Genomic DNA, 13,232 nt, shown 5'->3' with positions numbered 1-13,232 from the left:
GCAGGGGGGTTGGACTAGATGATCTCCAGAGGTCCCTTCCAACCTCAACCATTCTGTGATTCTGTGAAATCACCTCCCAGTAGAGATGTGGTTTTCTTAGCTCCAGAGATGAGAAAACCTATCAGAGGAGACAGCAAGTTAGAGGCTACTGAGGTTCTGCACTGACATTAGGTTGGATGACCAAACTATTACTTCGTAGGCCTATCATCTATGTGGGTAAATGACTCCATACAATCAAAATCTTCCAGTCACAGGAGACTTTCAACTTTCAGCTAAAATATATCAGCAAAAAGATGGTGTTTGCTGTGGGAAGCAAATAATTGCTATGAAAATGTATCATTAATTGAAAAGAGTTTCGAAGAAAAATTATCAGCTGATCCAGCTCTGAATTTTCATTGTAATTCAGAGATAAATTTGGTAGGAAATATGCCTCAGTAACATTTAGGAAGACCTGATCTGCAAAGATATCATGTACCATTTTACCCCACCTCCCTCAGCATCTCTACTTGCTCAGGCCGCTTGGGGTTAGGTTTGCCAGTTGGAGACATAGAGATGAATTCAGATTCGCCTGTTGGAACCATAGAAATGAATTTAGACACCAAACCCATACTCAYTGATGTTCATGAAGTCACCTGCAAAATTTATTCCTTACAGTAAGCTTTTGGGACAGTGTCTAGTTTGCTGAGAGGTCTACACAACCAGCTAAAACTAATGGATCATATTTTAAAGTCACTGGTGGGGTAGCTAGAGAAAATTTCAGGAACCGGTCCAATGGTAATTTATCCTTCAGAGTTACAAAGCCATACTCTCTTTTTCTCAGGAGTTTATCAAAATCACTGCTTGGCCCTCTGAGTACTATCTTTCTGACAGTACAACAGAGGAGATYGACTGCTGTTCTGACGGTATTATGATTCCTAGTGTTCCCTCCAAGATAGAAAAGGGTAACAGCCTTGGATGTGCTGGTTAAATGTAAAGCCATGCACTGACTTTCACTGTTACTGTATTTTGCTGCTGTTTGGGATACACCTATGTGTGTGTATAAGGTTACCTCAGGCTGGGTAACTGGGGTTACACCAACCATTGTTCAGAAACAGATTTTGTGCAGATTATGTGCAGGTGGCACATTAGACATAGCAAATTAATTAAAATTAATTTCATTCCTACTCTGCTAAGAAAATACGTGTTATCTGTAGAACTCACTGAGAAGTTTACATCAAAACTTTATTTTTCCAAGTATCCAGGATACCACAAACCTGTGCATGTGTGCATATGTGTGTGACAGGAAGAGAGAGAGAGGCAGAAAACACAGAAATTTCATGAATATGAAGAATTTAATCTGGTTTTCATTTTGCCATAGTGGAAAATCCCTGAAATACTAACTCAAGTTAACTCAAGCTCAGGTAAGCTAGGATTACTAGTGCTTAGTAATCCTAGAAGATGCCATGGTGCCTTTTGTCTGTGGTTTCTCCTGAGGCTATGCTGTTGGATTCAACTTGTTCCAACTCAAATCTGACCTGGGAAGAACAGGTGCAACTCAGCTGAAATCATGACGACCGTATGTAGTCCCATACATCACTGCAGAGTAGAATAATATCATAATAGTATCTAGTAACCTATAAAGCAAAATTGATTGTGTGGTTTCAGTCACCTTTGCTACTTCGTACACACTGAAAAATAATTTTTGCTGTCGTGAAGTTTGACAAAAGCTGGCTGAACAGCAATGGCTTTTCAGCAGCCTGTATTTAATATTAAAGGTCTGTACATCAATAAGCTTAAATGAGTAATAGGAAAAATCACATCCCTGGGAATAAATACCCACCTCAAACTGTGGTCTCATCTCTGTTTTGGATTAGTTTCCCACATTTGCAGCAATGGAAGCAAGGAATTTATAACCTCATAGGTAAGAGAAAATAGCAGAGAAGTTGCTCTATCTTGATTTCAAGTTCATTTATTTTTATTTACAAGTCAACACACAAATACATTATGTTACAGATCTGTGATCTCAAACAGCTTTCAAAAAGGAAATAATGTTTCCTGATGCCTTTTAAACAGTTTGCTGTTTTTTCAAGGCCTATCATCAATTACCAGTGAAAAAATGACTGAACGTATTACAGGAAAATTTTGTCCAGATGAATAAAATATTCAAGAGGCAAAATATATTCATAAAGACAGTTTGGCTCAGAGATCCTGTAGGCTTAAGTTCTTTATTAGTCAGCAAGTACTTTGACCTTTGTAAGGAGCTAATCAACATCAAAATCCATCACTGCTTATTATGCCATAGGTTCACTTTTAAAAATTGAAAACACCAACTCCAGCATAATCTGTATGTTGTTTGGCACTGAATAGCTGTGTTTCTAATGATTCTATTTGCACTAGACTTTTAAAACTTTTCTATTAAAGGCTGTATAGTTAATGGCAGAACACATCCTGCTGATAAACAAATTGATATCTTGGAGGGACAGTATTTGTAAAAATCTGGCTGGGAAGTCTTCTGCACACAGCTTGGTCATATTGACTATGGCCTTAACCCTTTTTGACTTTCCTTTATTGACTATCCTTAACCCTTAAGGTTGCTGGGCAGATAACACAGCACGTGATTCTCCCACATGCCACTTTGTGCTGGGCAATGAGAGGAGCTGGTGTGTCCCTGGAAGAGTTTTGCATGGGCAGCAGAGGTATGGAGACCAGTCACACACTTTTCTCCTGCTGAGACCTTCCCATCACTCAGAGCTACTAGTGCTGCTATGCCAGCAACAGAAACAGCAGTGACATTTCCATACCCTTCCCCTGGGCTCCCAAGTGACTTGGATGCTGCCAATATAGCAAAATTTGCAGGGACTTGAGTGGAAGCAGGACCGGGCTCTGCTCACGTACTGCGTAAGGATAACAAGGAATAACACAGCACAGTATGGGACTGCAATCTGCAAGCCTGGTAGATTACACTTTGCATTCTGAATCATATCTTTGACCATTTGATTTTAACTAATTCACACATTTGATTTTAATTAATTCACTGCTGACCACAGGATCTTGTACACAATACTGCTAGGTATTTTACAGCAGAAATTGAGTGCTGGGTTACATTTTGGGTAGGGGGAGTCATAAGTCAGGCTATGGCATAGCAAGGGGCAGTGGGATGTGCAAGGTCATCTGTTCCTCACCCCAGCATCTCTGGCCTCTCCTGAGGCTGATGTGGGAGAAGGGCAGAGCCACTGGCCTTTTTCCTTCCCACCTCTTGCTACCCTCCGCAGATGCACTTTGCACCTCCAGAGCATGAAAGCACAGATCTGCCTGGCCATTACGCAGATCCTCGTGTCCCCCCTCCACCTCCGCAAGCATCTGTGAAATTACACAGTACGATCCGGCCCATGAAGTTCTCACCAGTGCGAGTAATTTCTGTCCCTACTGGGCCTACTTACATGCGTACAAACATCTTGCACCTAGAAGAAAGGGCAGTCATAGGAACTATACAGTATCTAGTTACTAGCCATGGTGAGAGTAGGCAGATCTCCTAAAAGAAATCATCGTTTTGTATTGATACTCATTAAGAACAAGCTACAGCATCTGTGAAGGATGAAAAGGAGTTGTGTGATATTTATGATTCAGCAGCAAAAAAAACGCCCCCTCAGAGAAACAAGTCATTAGGCAAATTATATGCAATGTGGTCCAAAAATATCTCTATACATTTACCAGTTAGCATAGTTATTGTAGTTGCTTTACTAAATTAACCAAAAATTTCAGAAATTCAAAAACTGAAATACAGAGACTTTATACTGAAAGATGTGGTAGTACAAATAAACAAAAGTAATATTCTTCAGGAAATAGATTTTCATTTTGTTTATAAAAATCAATAAATACTGAAAATAATAATGAAAATTAAAAAATAAATAATACCAACAACTTTAAATTGTCCTGGGACTCAATTTATAATTTAAGCTGATTTTGTGATACTTTTGCAGTATGAGTTTCATCAAGAAGTCCTTATCTATTTAAAAAAGGGAAAAGAAAAGAAGTCAGCAGTACTACTGAAATACAACCAGAAAAGGGGTCACAACTACAGCAGAAAAATGACACCATATTACAGTTTGGCAGGAATACTCTTAATGAACACACATAAATGTGCAAGAAGAAGACAGCATCACAATTACAGGCATGAAACAATGATTGAGTGTCATTTTCCTTTTTTGCAGAATGAAAAGTAACATTAGCAAAAGAGGAAATGAAGGCTAAAGAGGGAAAGAAAAAGATAAGGAAACTTTAAAAGTCACCTCTTTGTGATAGTCTTGTAAGGCAAATGTTGCATGCACTACCTCCCCACGAAGCTAGACAAAGTCGTTCCATTCCCTGTGTCTTCCCTTTCATTTATTTTCATGAAGAAAGGTTTGAGAAAGCGGATCGTTGGGAAGAAATACTACAGACTTCTAAATTAGTAAAAGAACTTCCAGCATCACTATTATATTCTGGGTAAGAGGAACTGGAAGAAATTATGTTTTTCAGCCTCTGAAGTGCAATGATCAAYAGCAAAAGGAGAAAAGCTAAGAGACTAAGGAATATAGAAACATATACGTAGACATTGGATAAACGGTCAGAAGATGAATCCACTGAAGTTGACAGGGATGTGGGATACAGCTCCAGAAAAGTCCCATTTTCCATGTTTCCTACAAATCCAGATGAAGGGTCAGGTTCTGACATTTTTGGTTCTGTGTTTTTAAAATCACCACAGATCTTGCATTCAAAAACAGTTTTAGCAGCATAACAAAGGGTTTATTTTAGACAACCATTTTTACATCACAATGAAGAGATGATGAGTCAGCCAGTGATCAAATTTATCCTTTACTGCTCAAGCCCAGGGTATTGTAAGATTGTATCCTTCAGAACTGAAAAAAAAAAGTAAGATTAATTTACTAATAGATAATGTGATTTAATTGTGTACCTGAGACAATCCAATTCTTAACAGTTACAAATTATTATTTCTTAGCATTGAGCTGCAATTTGTAAAGCATTAGCTAACTACTATCTTTATATCTTTGTTTGCCAAAATGTATAGATAAAGAAAATTTCTGCTTATCAGTGAATTTAAACTGACCCTTCCCCAACATGAGTTGTTTAACTGAGAACAGCCCAATCCAAATATCTTTGCACTTTGTGCGGGACAGAAGTATGGGAATCCAAATTCGTCTGGTGGATGAAAGCTAGTCAAAGAACGAGAAAATCCCTTTCAAGACTTCAGCTTGTCATCCTAGGGCAAGGCTATTTAACACAAGGATGGATGGTAAATCCACCACCCTTAGCCACTATTCCATACCATCTTGCCCGAGATAACCAGAACCAGAAAATCCACCAGACCTGATTTCTTACTGTATACTTATAAAATGGATCAAATAATTTCAAAGATTAAAATGCATCTTGCTCTAATACTGTCTCACTGCCAGGCACATTTCAGTGAAAAGTTGCCGCTTCTGTCACCTACAAGCAAAATCCCAAGGAAACAGGCAGCCCTTGCAGCTCAGCAGGTGTGAGAGGACTTTCTAAGGGCAGTGAACGCTGAAGGGGAAAAGAGCCCAGCTCTGGAAAAGCTTTGCCTCCAACCACTTTGTGTTTAAACCTGGCAGCTCTGGTGCTGGCAAAGGTCAGAGTAGAATAGGATGAGATCATTGTACACTAAACTGGTTTTTTTAAAGCACCGTAGCCAATCCCCAAGTGCAGACTGGAAGCATAAGAGAAGGCTCATTGATAAGGGCGTGCTTGTAAAAAGTAACTTTGTGAGGTAGCTGAATTACAAGCCATAATCCATTAACTTTGCTTTGATACAAATAGGTAATGCAAGATGTAAATGGGTAGGAAATCAAGCTTATTTTCTGCATATATTATCAACCTGCTATCTTTCTATCCATCCATCCATGGTCAACCTTTCACTGCACATACTCTGGTATTGTACAGAAAGGCAGTGAGCTTTCCTCCCTTCTAGGAAGACAATATCCATAAACAGCTTAATTCCCAGAGTGGTCCCTCTCATATTGACCTCGCTTTAGGCCTCATCCTGTGGTCTCCGTTCAATATCTGTACTTCACAGTTCCTGGGCTTTGTGGAGCTCTTCTCATGAACTCTACTTCACAGAGGGTAGGGAGACAGATTTTCCCTCACTAACATTTGTCTTCAATAGGTTTACAGTTGTTCTATAGGTTAACAGTTGCATATTTCCATTATGTTAGTGGATGTTCTACAGTCAAATGGAGACAGCAATCTTTTTAGGTGCCTTAAGGCTCTGTTTTGCCCCGTTCCGCAAGAGCACATAAGAAAGAACAAAAGAAGAACACAAGTTGGTCCATCCATTATTATGTTCCTCAGAAGAGTTTTTAGCAGAACTGCAAGAGCTGAAAGATGCTGAAATCTAATGTTGTCCCCAGTGCTAGGTTTCCTACAGAGAACCATGAAAACCTGGGAGCCCTTGCTAGCCCCAAATGATCCAAAAGACATAGACCCAAAATGTGGTACAGCAATCCTTTTCTTCTACTTCCCTGGAGGCACTGTGCCTCATCCAATCTTAAGTCTCCTCATACACGTCCAGTTCACAATCCATCAGGCCTAAAAAAGGAAATATGGATTTTTGATGCAATGTCCTTGGCAAACTTCATCTGCACAATGTTAGACAGTTAAAAAGACTACCTAGTGCAGGAAAAAACTTGTTATCCCTTTAAAATAATTTGTTCCTGGATTAACTAGTTCTTATCACAGATTCCAAGTGCCATTGTAGACGACACTGCATTCTTCAGTACAACCTTTTCTATTTCATTGCTGATATTCTTAGGGTTAATTCAATTCTTCCAGTCTAACTCACAATGAGCAACATCTTGCTTTTTGGAAAATCCCACTGATTTTCATTGTGGTAGAGAGAGCAAACACTGTCAGTATGAGTCAAAGAGACAAAATCAGGCCCTTCAAATAACAAAGTTACCATTTGCAAGTCTCTCTTTTTGTGTGTCACACAACTGCTGAAGCATCTCCCTGTGTTTCCATGAAAGTGTTCCAACACTCTTCCCTGCAATGCTCTGCCTTATAATTTTTCCTTTAAACATATTACTACTGCTAACTTGGCAAAGTACCTTTTTTTTCAAGTCTGATACATTTTGATGCTAGCTGTGACCAAAAAGGCCCCAATCTCAACTAATGATCCTTAAGAAGGGTAAGATACTGTTCAGCTGATGCTGTTTCTTCTCTGTCAGAACACGGAAGCCTTGGAAGACACCCACTGAAAATGCTAAGAAGTTTGCTTTGCAATCACTGAAATTATTTGCATAGAGTTACCCACCATACTTTTGCACTTTAAATTAAATTTAGGATGTTATGCTATACACCATAAAAAGCCCTAAGTGCCTGAATAACAAGGACTACATTAAGCAGTAGGCATAATCCCACATTTTCAAGCCCTAATTTGTTTTTTCTRTGGTGCAGAGCTACATCTGCACTATTGCTAAAACAGAAAAAGGCTATTCTTTGGTCTCAAGAACAACACGCAAGGCACATTTTCCATCAAGATAGCTAAATTCCCTTTTATGCTCAAGGACAGGGTGGCCACATCACAACTGCCTTTGGGAATGAATGATGCCCAGTCTTAACCCTAACCTTATCCTAATCTTAGGCTAATCCTAATCTGAACCTAATGTCTAGGCATTGCTTGGCGACCACTAGCTGGCCAAAACCATGCCAAGAAGCATGAAAATAATTCAAAAGGAGAGATGACAAAAGGCTGATTGCCTGGCTTGTATTAATATGCTAGTACATATGCATCCATAATGTTTTGAAAGACAAAAAGTTATATTCTGGATATTGTTTTATTGCAGAGCTTTTGGTATTCTTAATCAAGCATCCCAGGAGTACAAACATACTCAGGAGCACAAAACTGCATCTGCAAATATCAGATAAAAATATTCTAACCCTTGTAGCACAGAAGTACTGATGCATAAAATAGACTAAACCAAAACCATTTTATAACCCTAATATTATTTACACCTCAAGAAACAGCATTTATCATACATTGTTAAATGAATCACAACAGACTGAACAAAGAGAGATCCTTATGAGATTGTATTCCTTTTGAACTATCTTTAATTTAGTGATCCAGAATTAACTAATGGAACGATATGTGCTCATTTCATGTTCTGGAAGTAGTTAAGTATCTTATAGCTAATTTATCCTTTTTAAAAGACAGGTTTTGATATCAAAGATGTTTATCCTTGATTACTCATCATAATGAAAAGCAGATCCATTATTAATTGAGTTCCTCTACAATAACTTAAGGAATTAATTCACATAAATTCTTTAACATGGCAGAAGTTAAAAGACTTTAAAATTCTTCACAAACTTGAAATCTGCTATGTTCTGCTTTTACTATTAAGAATTTTGGCCCCAGTACAAGGAAGAACTTTGGCATAGGACTTTCTTTGAAGTTAGTGGAAAATTTATGGTTGTAAATAGGACTAATCAGGAGCTTAAAGTTAAGCAGAGATATAAGTGCCTTGTTAGATCAGAGCCTTTGTAGGTCTTACTATGTTAATTGGGCTATTTTTAAATTGCATGTTGTAGTGAGATCAGAGACACTGTAAACTCTGATTCCACATGACTATGGTGCAGATCCTACTTGCCTCACTCTGAGTAGCAATGAGATAAGTGATTGACTATTATCATAAAATGTAACTTCAGCTAAACTAACTCTTTGGGTATTATTTTAGGAATAATAAAAAAAAAAGCTTATTGTTTTAATCACACATTTAAAAAGTATGGACCTAAAATGTAAGGTCATACTCCATCTAAAGGATTTTTACAAAACATCTGTATCCTGTTGAAGTTAACAGCAAAATCATATGGGATGAACATACTCAATCCTAACGTCTGAATAGTATTGATAGGAAAGGTATAAAACATGTACAGAAATAAAATGAATCCTATCCAGATCCCTATCGAAGTTCCCTAGTGCCACTCCAGCATTTGCAAAAAAACTGGAAAGCAGCCAGACTGTGCTCAGCTAGTGAGTCTGTCTGGTAATGTAGTGTGAAGGGTGGAAAAGCAATTCTGGATGGAGAAATGTAGCAAGGAGGCCCTAGGACTGCATGAACCTCTGCCTGAAGGCAGATGAGACCTCCCAGTCCTTGACAAGGGGCTCCACAAGCAGATCTAGCGAGTGCACTACAGCCACTGGTTCGGATCAAGTCCCTGCTTCTCCTGAGACAAGGGGGTAAATGGCATAGCCATTTGACTGCTCTTCTGGGGTCTAACCCTCCCAAAGGAATAACCCCCAATAAATCTGCATGTCAACTTTTTCTTCTTTCTTGGGAATAGGTTTTGTGCATTACCAAAAACTAAATAGAACATCGAAAACATTAAAACATCGAGCCCAAACTTTGTCCCAGTAAAATCATTGGGAATTTTGTCACTGACTTCAAAATATTATGACAAAATTGAAATTGACTGAGTGTAACAAACACCTAGTCTTTTTGAGAAAGAACCCTAAAGCCAGCACACATGGTGTCTTTTTACATGCTCACTTTTTTGAACAGAAACACTATTGAAGTATTATTCTCCAGATATGCGTGGTTCCTCCATTCATTTCCTCACTATAACTCATTTTTCATAGGTGAGGATAACTACTCTTATTCCAAGGATAGGACTATGTGACAGGCACTGTAGGCAGGCTCGGCTGGGGTTTGTCATCTTTTCTTTTATCCCCTGATAAGTGGGAGGTAGGCAAACTGGCCTCCACTGAAAGCAGAGCAAACTGGGGAGGTGAGGGATTAAGTAATCATCACTATATAAGGACTAAACCCCCACAAACCCTCGCTTGCCATGAAATATCATGTCTGAGTAGCTACACCAAAACTATCAACTGTTTGCACCTTTCCCTTGATGGCATCAGCCATAAAGCCTGTTTCTTCAGAAAAATGAAATGTGTTCAGGAGTGGAGGCCTCATCTATTAGCATATGCCCTGGGCACCAAAATATGTGTAACTATGTAACTTAATATTGAGCATCGCTGAGACAGAAGTTGTCTCCCAGTTCAGTCTAATGTGAATTTTAAATGAGACTGCAGCACTCTCCAAGATGGCATGCAGTAAACAGACAGCTTTTTCAGATAGTCACAGTCTCATAAATCCCTTACAATCCAGTTGCCTGTATTGTATTTCTCTGCATATCTTGATATAACAACTCTGTTTCTCCAGCCTCAGTGAAATATAATTTAATGGAGCATACTCACAACTACTGAGGCTCTAAAAATTGAGAAACAGGGAATGAAGATAAGTCTAGCAGATTCATTTTCATTAGAATTTATCAGACATAGATAAGCACTTTGGTTTTTTGGTTCTTCCTGACTTTTTGTGATGACAAGCTGAGAAATATTTTGGCTATTTCAAAGGCTTCAAAGTATTTAAGCAGAGAGCAGACTGATATCAAAGAAAATCACTGTTTTTGTCCTAGGTAAGCTAATATTTTTGTTACAATCTTCCAGCAACTCTTTCTTTACAGGTAAAAGGCATTCCAAAAAGTCCTTTTCTTATTGTAAACATGTCCTAACAGAAGAGAGCTTAATTTGCATTTACAATAGTTACAACAGTGAGGTCCCTTGTCACTTCAGACACCAACAGTGATATCTGCCTTCCTTCCCTAATAACTTAAAACCCTCTTGGCTACAAACAGAAAGGCAGAGGGTGAATGTCTCAAAGAGACAAGGTTTCTTCAATCTTCTTGAAAACGGATGGCTCCATAGAGGACAGGAAGTCCCTCCACGACCCCAGTGAGGGACAGGCTGAGAAGCTTGCCCTGTGTTAGATGCCGGCAGAATAACCCTCTTTGTTATTATCTCTGCACACCATGGTCCTCCCGCAGCTCCCGTGCCTGTCCTTGCTCACATGCATTGCTCAGTCAGCAACGTAAATGTCCCAGGGAGCACAGGGCATGCGGGTGGGATCACACAACCATGGGGCACAGGCAATGGGTCAAACGTTTGAGGCCAGTCCTGCAGAGATTTGGCTGATCTTGTAATTCTTCGTGCTACTGAAAGGGGTACCCCATGGAAAATGCTGTCTTTATAAGCTCCTTAGTGCCCAATGGATGCTCAAGTACTCAGGCTCTAGAAACACACAACTGTCCACAAGGTTACACCTATGCTATCATACATGGCCCTGGCAAAGTCTTTGCAGAAGACTGGAGTCTCTAGGTTTGATTATGTCAACACAACTTAATCTAGGGATGATGCTCCCTCCTACCCTCACCCCCCTCACAAGAATGGCTACTACTAATTGGAAGCAAACACATGCAGCTCCCTACTGGGGGACACAGAGATAACGGCTAATGAAGCACACCCACACTGGTTATCACATGTTGGGAGGCAGGGGGAAGCAGAGAAGACTTTGCATGGTGCTTTGCACAGAGCTGAAATCCCAGGGGCTCCTCTTTGCCCTGCAAAGAGCCCTGCCCTGCTCTTTGCACCCAGAGAGGTGGCTGCTCACTTCTGCCATCAGGGCTTGGGCAGCACTAGCACTTCATCTCACGAGTCCTCCCAGTAGCCTCACACCGATGCTGACATACAGGAGACAATCAAATCTTCTTTTTCCATTCATTTCTGCTTTCTTCCAGAAACTGTTGTTCTGCATCAACTATGGAAAGTCTGTCCTGTGAATGTCCTTGCTGTGCTATCGATACCGGAGGCTATCACTATTATTTAATAGCCTCCGGTATCGATAGCACAGCAAGGACATTCACAGGACAGACTTTCCATAGTCAGTGCGGAACAACACACCCACAAAGGATGACTCGGGACCATCTTCCTGATGGTAAGGGATCTTGGTGGTTAGCAAATGGCACTCGAAATTACTGGCCAATAATCTGGCCAGGAAAGGGCTAGGAAAGGGAAGTTAGTTGCAAGCCAGTACTTTGGATCTGTGCAGCAACTGCTTCCTCGGTATTAGGCAGGCAGCTCTTTGTTTAGAATAGGAGAGGAGAGGCAGAGGACATTCATTAGAGTTGACACTGATTATCTCTATTAAAGGACTCACAAGTGTGTTCTCTGCTCTCTTTTGCCCTTCTGGAAATTTAAGCCAGAAGTGAGCAGATAATGATATCATCCCCTGATGACCTGAAAAAAAMCTCCACTCCTTTGTTCAGCATCAGAACAGAAAGAGCAGGAGAATAATTGTGCGGATTCCCAGAAGAGAACCCAAGCGACAGTGTAATGCCAGTTCCAAGACGAAACCTCTTGATCATTAAAGGTTCCCCCCACCAGTGCTGTTATCATAGCGATTACTTTCAAAAGCTGGCAGCAAGTTTTCATTACATCTGTTAAAAAGATTAAGGTTTCTTATGATCTTTGCTAATTTCATATATGTTCGAAGGCCAGCAAGCTTCCAGGTTAATTCTTTCATCTTCCTCACCCCCACCTTCATTTTCTACATTTGCTTCCTTTAGTATACAGGCTATATTATCACATATCATCTTTCCGACTACAGAAGCATTTAATGCTAATAAAATCCTTTCACATGCTCATACCAAAAGATTGAATGAACTTTACACACTGGGAACCCTTCAGCCTTGAAAGACAATTCACTCTCAATTGGAAAAATGTAGAAGTTTAACATCATGCAACTAAATTAGAAAATAGCTCTGGACAGAAAAGAATTTGGCAACATTTTATGCAGTTGAAAATGTAGAATGATTAGGTAGGAAAGGCAAAGAATGATTGCTCACTTGGAATTTAACAAGAATATGATCCTTAATACTTCTTATTCTTGCATGAATGCCTTTAGCAATTGAACGACCAGAAGTAATTAGGATACTTTTTTTTTCCCCTCGTATAGATGGACCCTCCAGGAACACAGGATCCTTTTACCACTCTGCCTCAGAACCAAGGTCTGTTACCTACTGACTCAATAAAAAAGTGCACACAAGGAAAAGGAAAAACTATTTCCTGTCACAAGCAAAGTCTGCCTTTTAATTTATGATCTAATTTCATTTTTTATTATGATCTAATATGATTTCAATTTATGACTTTTAAAATCTAACAAGACAAGTGCCCAGATGGCTTTGTTGCAGGTTAAAATCAAGTTATATTTTGTTTGGGGTTTTGTGTGGGACTGAGAAAAGGAAACTTTCAGAGCCATACAGACACTTAGCTTAATTCAAATAGGCTCAAATGCACCTATCATTTACATGAAAATGATCTGCACACTACACAGTTATTTACA

General features: G+C 39.5%; 1 protein-coding gene across 1 annotated transcript; it reads right to left on the bottom strand.

The window, feature by feature from the left end:
• Positions 1 to 4,368: 4,368 nt before the first annotated feature.
• SERTM1 (serine rich and transmembrane domain containing 1) lies at positions 4,369 to 4,692 on the bottom strand. Its single transcript, XM_026076081.1, has one exon. The coding sequence runs from the start codon at positions 4,690 to 4,692 to the stop codon at positions 4,369 to 4,371; it is 324 nt and encodes a 107-aa protein (XP_025931866.1).
• Between the last annotated feature and the right edge of the window lie 8,540 nt (positions 4,693 to 13,232).

This window comes from Apteryx rowi, unplaced genomic scaffold (genome assembly GCF_003343035.1).
Source record: "Apteryx rowi isolate R43461 unplaced genomic scaffold, aptRow1 scaffold_425, whole genome shotgun sequence".
Classification (NCBI taxonomy): domain Eukaryota; kingdom Metazoa; phylum Chordata; class Aves; order Apterygiformes; family Apterygidae; genus Apteryx; species Apteryx rowi.
The sequence above is the reverse complement of the archived record's forward strand: the minus strand, read 5'-3'. Positions and strand labels throughout refer to the sequence as shown.